This window comes from Salvelinus sp. IW2-2015, linkage group LG8 (assembly GCF_002910315.2).
Source record: "Salvelinus sp. IW2-2015 linkage group LG8, ASM291031v2, whole genome shotgun sequence".
Classification (NCBI taxonomy): Eukaryota; Metazoa; Chordata; class Actinopteri; order Salmoniformes; family Salmonidae; genus Salvelinus; species Salvelinus sp. IW2-2015.
In genome coordinates, this window is record NC_036848.1 from 47,357,374 (window position 1) to 47,363,858 (window position 6,485).

Here is a 6,485-nt window from a genome sequence, read left to right on the forward strand (position 1 = left end):
CGAGTTGGCCGCGCATGCGACGCTAGAGAGGAAGGAGTCGGCCGTCGCGGTGCGGTAGCCCGGCAGGCGATGGTGGGGTCAGCAGCAGACGGGTGATCGACTCGGGCGGGTGGGGTAGAGGAGGGGTGGGTGGGGTAGAGGAGAGGTGGGTGCTAGAAAAATAACTAAATGAATCAACCTACCAAATTTCTTTCAAGGAAAGAAAACAGTAACGGTAACTGAAACCACCTCGTTATAACGATCATTTGAGGTTATTTCTTTGACATTCCTCTGCTGATACAGAGGAAAACGTGACTTTGCTTTCAGGTACCAGGGTTAGAGGATGGATTCTTAAAATATTCCTACAATTTAAAGGAAATTAATATACTGTATATTTAAATTAAACTCTGATAGACTCTCGGCAGAAAGTATTCAGCGATTTTTCAGCATTGAAAAGTCTTGGCTCCAACCACTGCCACGCCCACGCCAATCCCACCACCTAAGCTCCATTTTGATCCAGAATAAAACAATGGTATTGGAGCGATTTCGGGGGGTAACTCAGACCTGGACTCAAATCTGGGTCCAGCGACTGTCAATCAAACACCTTAGCTGTTACAGCAAAACTCTTAGTGAGGTTGCTAGGTGTTGTCACTACAGTAGGTTGTGTGTGAGGATTTCAACCTACGTATAGGCAACACAAAACCTGTTACCTCATTCAACCTACATATAGGCAACACAACAACTGTAGCCTGTTATCTCAATCAACAGACATATAGGCAGTGGTGTTAAGTACTTAAGTGAAAATACTTGAAAGTACTACTTAAGTAATTTTTGGGGGTTATCTGTACTTTACTTTTACTTCACTACATTCCTAAAGAAAATATTATACTTTCTGCTCCATACATTTTCCCTGACACACAAAAGTACTCGTTACATTTTGAATGCTTAGCAGGACAGGAAAATTGTCTAATTCACACATTTGTGACTTGTTTCAGGAAACTAGGCGGATGTCGCGTGTCACTACTTCACAGGACTGCCATTTGAACTTTAAAAAAAACAACCTAAATGCGTTTTTTGTCCAAAATGCCTTCTGTAACATGTGAACTGTCATGTGCCTTAATAACAAACTTGTATGCCATCTGTAAATACGAATAAAATCGTTAAAACTACGAGCCTTGTTGGTTTAGCCACAGAAAAGGTCAGCAACCTTCCCGCTAGCCATGATTGGCTGAGATAATGAGTGGGCTGGATATACCGAGAGATGTGTTCGGATTGGTCTGCCATGCAGCTTGCTTCTGTCTATTTGAGCTGGTCAGTATGTGTATGTAATCCTTTCTAACGTGGCTTTTTTAGAAAGATATCACGTWGTAGAGCTGCGTAAGTGTTGCTCACCACTTTCTGGAGGACCAAGTTCTAAAATCAGTGGAAGTAGAGTAAGATAGTTAAGGAGATGGAGAAAACACCTGTCTCGGGATTACATCTTCAAACTAAGGGCAACCTTGGCATCCGTGATAGGGAGAAGCGTCCATCCATGTATACGGTTAAGATAGTCTAGCTAGCAAAATGTTCAGATATTATACGTTTCTGATTTTGTCAGAAAGTCATTTCATTTCAAGTTAAAGTGTACTGTTAACTAGTTAGCGAACATTAGCTGGCTGGCTCGCTAGCTAACGTGACGTGTATGATCTGTGTAGTAATATTTTACGTATCTCAGAGCCATTTGCTTTGCTAGTTTAGCATAATGTTAGCTAGCTAACATTGAACCTGGTTGGTTAGCTACCTGCAGATTCATGCAGGGTAATACCGTCATGAGTTGGGATTATGGTTCATTGTTTAGCTAGCTAGCTAGCTAGCTAGCTACATGTCTCAACAAAAGACTCCAATATGCAAGTAAAGATTTCAATAGAATGTTCATGATGTCATTGCGACATCTGCTGATAGACGTAGCTGGTAAATTTGTTCTGGCTATCTACTCTGATTTCAGAGCACTCTCGTCTGAGTGTGCCAGAGCGCAGAATAACTGACGAAATTACGAACACTCAACACCCGTTGAATATGGCCAGTGTCAGTAAACATTGGCAATAAAGCGCAATTAAATTGTTGCCAGCAGCACAGTTGCCGTCACCAACACTCTGGATAACATACAAACAGCCTAACCAGCTCTGCTAGGGCAAGTAAAATGGTCAGAGTGAAGTGTTCTCTCATTTGTGTCGTCTGGAAGTAGCTATCAAGCTAGCCAACATTGGCCAGTTAGCTTGGGTGCTTGACTGCTGCTGTTAGGACAGAACGCTCTGATCAACCCTGCTCCTCAGCCAGAGCGTCCAGTGTGCGCTCTGAACACTCTTAGAGCGAAACGCTCTGAATTTACAAATGTACAATCTGACAACGAACGCCCAGAGCACACTCTGGCACTCCAGATTAAATGTATGAACACACCCATAGTATAAACCAGCCTTTAGTCTTGAATTCTTTGGTTGTTTAGTACATGGCCTCATATCTGAATCCTTAAAGAGATTTAAAGACAATTTTCTCAAAAGTGAGGTTACAAGTTTATCAATTTTCAAAACAGAATTACTTTCCCATTGTTCAACTGGAGTGTATGATATACCATGTTCTAGCTCTGAGTCTCTACTTTTATTCAAAGTAAAAAACACAATTTCAAATTTTTATAGATAAGACCAAATCGAGCCGGGCGATCACATTTATCAAGAGAACACCCCTGGTCATCCCTACTGCCTCTGATCTGGCGGACTCACTAAACACATGCTTCATTTGTAAATGATGTCTGAGTGTTGGAGCGTGCTCCTGGCTATCCGGAAATAKAATTTAAAAAACAACAAGAAAATGGTGCCGTCTGGTTTGCTTCATATAAGGAATTTGAAACAATTTATACTTTACTGTTGATGCTTAAGTATATTTGAGCAATTACATTTACTTTTGATAGTTAAGTATATAGTTAACTATGGGGTGGCAGGTAGCCTAGTGGTTAGAGCTTGTAACCGAAAGATTGCAAGATCGAATCCCCTGACAAGGTAAAAATCTGTCGTTCTGCACCTGAACAAGGCAGTTAACCCACTGTTCCTAGGCCGTCATTGAAATTAAGAATTTGTTCTTAATTGACTTGCCTAGTTAAATAAAGGTAAAAAATATATATATATATATATTTGAAACCAAATACATTAGACTTTTACTCAAGTAGTATTTTACTGGGCGACTTTCACTTTTAATTTAATAATTTTCTGTTAAGGTATCTTTTACAATTGATGACAATTGGGTACTTTTTCCACCACTGCATACAGGCAACACAACAACTGTAGAATGTTACCTCATTCAACGTACATACAGGCAACACAACAACTGTAGAATGTTACCTCACTTCAACTACATAACAGATCACAACAACTGTAGAATGTTACCTCATTCTTTGCTGCTATCTTGTCTCCTTTCTTCCAGCGCAGTACAGGTGTGAGAGCAGGCAGGTCATTGTCAAGATGTCCATCCACCACATGCTTCCCCAGGGTGTAGGCCACTTCAAAGGTGATGGCTGTGAACACGTCTTTCACATCCTTCTGCAGAGAGACAGAGAGAAACAAAATGGCTGTTCAAGCACAATGTAATCTCGGAATCCAGAACCAAATCTTAAATGCTCGGTTTGTCATGAGAAAGAGCTAAATGTTACCACCTAGAAAATAAATGCCTTTATCTTATGTCACCATCTGAACCTCTGCGTGGTTTTTAAAATAGTTTCCTCCTGCTCTCTAGCAATCTCAACATGGACAGAGCCACCCAAACTTCAGAACTGGATCCTAGGTTCAGAAGAACACTCATGCCAACCTGAAATGTTCTGGCTCATATATTTTCTCCACACATTCTCCTTTTCTGCTTGGTTCCAGCAACTATGGTGGATGCGTAACCAGAGCAGCCCAGTACAGCTCAGCCCAGTACAACTCAGCTCAGCTCAGCCCAGTACAGCTCAGCTCAGCCCAGTACAGCTCAGCCCAGTTTTGGCTGGGCTCAGTAGTGTGAAGAAGGTAAAATGTAATATATTTCATAATAAACACTTGGCATTGCATTGGCCTGTGCTCTATGCTATATTTTTCACTGCGAGGCCATACAACCTGAGAGAACCATAGAGAAAGTGTTTCTTTTGGCACGGGACTTGGAAACAAAAAGCTCTGAATATGATGAAACCCTACATCCTCATTAGAGAATACTGTTGGAAGGGGGACATGGGAAAATCACATCTTTGTCTTTCTCGCTTTTCTTTCATCTATCTCTCCTGTCCATTACACTTCACTCACTCTGTTCTTTGAAGAGCTAGAGACTCTCTGATGGTGATGGGTTTGGCTCCATCGTACTGTCTCGTACTACCAACAGACCGGGAAAACTCACAAAAGCTGAGGCTTAACAGAAAACAAGTGTTTATCTTTGCCCCATACTAGTGTCTGGCAGCTTGGAGCCAAACCCCTTATGTAAACACAGATGGGTTCACTTTCTTTTTCTTTCCGGTTGGGGGGTCTCTCTCTCCATCTCTCTCCGTCCGTCTCTCTCTCAATTTCCATTKTTTTATCGCTCCATTTTACACCGTCCGTCAATCCACCCATCCCCATCCTCTTCCGGTCATATAGGAGGGCTGAAGTTCTGTCTGGTTGGATTAACACATTAGCCCACACACACACTGACATCCTCTTTGGAGGGGTGACTGTCTGCTACCTAGCAACTTGAGAGAGTTATGGCAGGAAAGAGGAACAGTGTAGTAATGGGTAGGACATGAATGGACAGAAACAGGCCTGGTTACAGGGCTTATTCCTCCATGGGAGGGATACAATACTGCAGCCCGTCCATATGATCGCCATAACTGAAATTGTAAACTTCACTACAAGTTTTTGTGAATTATCCTCTTAGTAGTATAGCTTACTTTGTCAAGCTTCTGGTAACGCACAGGTAGAAATATACCAAGATATGCAGTCTTCTTACTGTGCTTAATCTGCTTTACTGTTTGTCATTGAATACGTTTGCTAATTATGTCAATGTATGTATGATTGAAGTATATCTTTGTTAAATGTCACATTAAACATAACACAAATATCATTGAATATATACTGAACAAAAATATAACGGCAACATACAACATTATCTAAGATTTTACTGAGTTACAGTTCATATAGGGAAATCAGTCCATTTAAATGAATGAATTAAGCCCTAATCTATGGATTTCACAAGACAAATACCTTTGGAAAAAAAGTAGGGGCGTGGAACAGAAAACCAGTCAGTATCTGGTGTTACCACCATTTGCCTCATGCAACGCGACACATCTCCTTCTCATAGAGTTGATCAAGCTATTGATTGTGGCCTGTGGAATTGGCAGGAACTGGAACACGCTGTCGTACACATCAATCCAGAGCATCCTAAACATGCCCAATGGGTGAAACYTCTGGTGAGTATGCAGGCCATGGAGGAACTGGGACATTTTCAGCTTCCAGGAATTGTGTACAGATCCTTGAGATATGAGGTGATGGCGGCGGAAACGCTGACATCTGTTCACAACGTTGACATCAGCAAACCGCTCGCCCACACAACGCCATACACGCYGTCTGCGGTTGTGAGGCCGSTTGGACATACTGCCAAATTCATTAAAACGACATTGGAGGCAGCTTATGTTAAATTAATATTAAATTATCTGGCAACAGCTCTGGTGGGCATAACTGCAGTCAGCATGTCAATTGCATGCTCCCTCGAAACTCGAGACATCTGTGGCATTTTGTATTGTGACAAAACTGCACATTTTAGAGTGGCCTTTTATTGTCCCCATCACAAGGTGTTTGTGCACAAAATCTGAGAGAATCCTTGGGATCTTTTATTTCAGCTCATGAAACATGCGACCAACTCTTCACATGTTGTGTTTATATTTTTGTTCAGTGTAATTTGATTGGTTTGGTTCCCAACCTTCCATATACTAAACAATGGGGACGAGCACCTCCCCATCCACATCGAGGGGGCTGAAGTGGAGRTTCAAGTTCCTTGGTGTCCAAATCACTAAGGACTTAAAATGGCCCTCATACGCGCATATTCGTGAAGAAGGCGCAATAGCGCCTCTTCCGCCTCAGGAGGTTGAAAAGGTTTGGCCTGGGCTACATCTGAGTTGATCCTTCTATTTTARAAWWWTTTTTGCACTGTCTCTATGCACCCTCACAGGACTCTACACACTGACAATCCAACACACACACGCACTTCACTTGCTCACACACACATAACACGCACACACATTTATACTGACTCTACACTCATGCACACACTCATATACTATCATCATATACGCTGCTGCTACTCTGTTTATCATATATCCTGATGCCTAGTCACCATAACCCTATACATATCTACCTCTATCACTCCAGTATKCCTGTCACCTTAACCCTGTACATATCTACCTCTATCACTCCAGTATCCCTGCACATTGTAAATATGGTACTGGAACTGACCCTGTATATAGTATGCTTACTTACTTT

The 6,485-nt window shown here is 41.9% G+C and overlaps 1 protein-coding gene across 1 annotated transcript in view; it reads right to left on the reverse strand.

Moving 5' to 3' along the window:
* The window catches only part of itga9 (integrin, alpha 9), a 146,931-nt gene that overhangs the window by 38,800 nt on the left and 101,646 nt on the right, over window positions 1-6,485 (reverse strand). Inside the window, 1 exon segment of the mRNA XM_023993588.2 lies at window positions 3,396-3,548. Within this exon segment, the coding sequence (XP_023849356.1) occupies window positions 3,396-3,548 (153 nt within the window).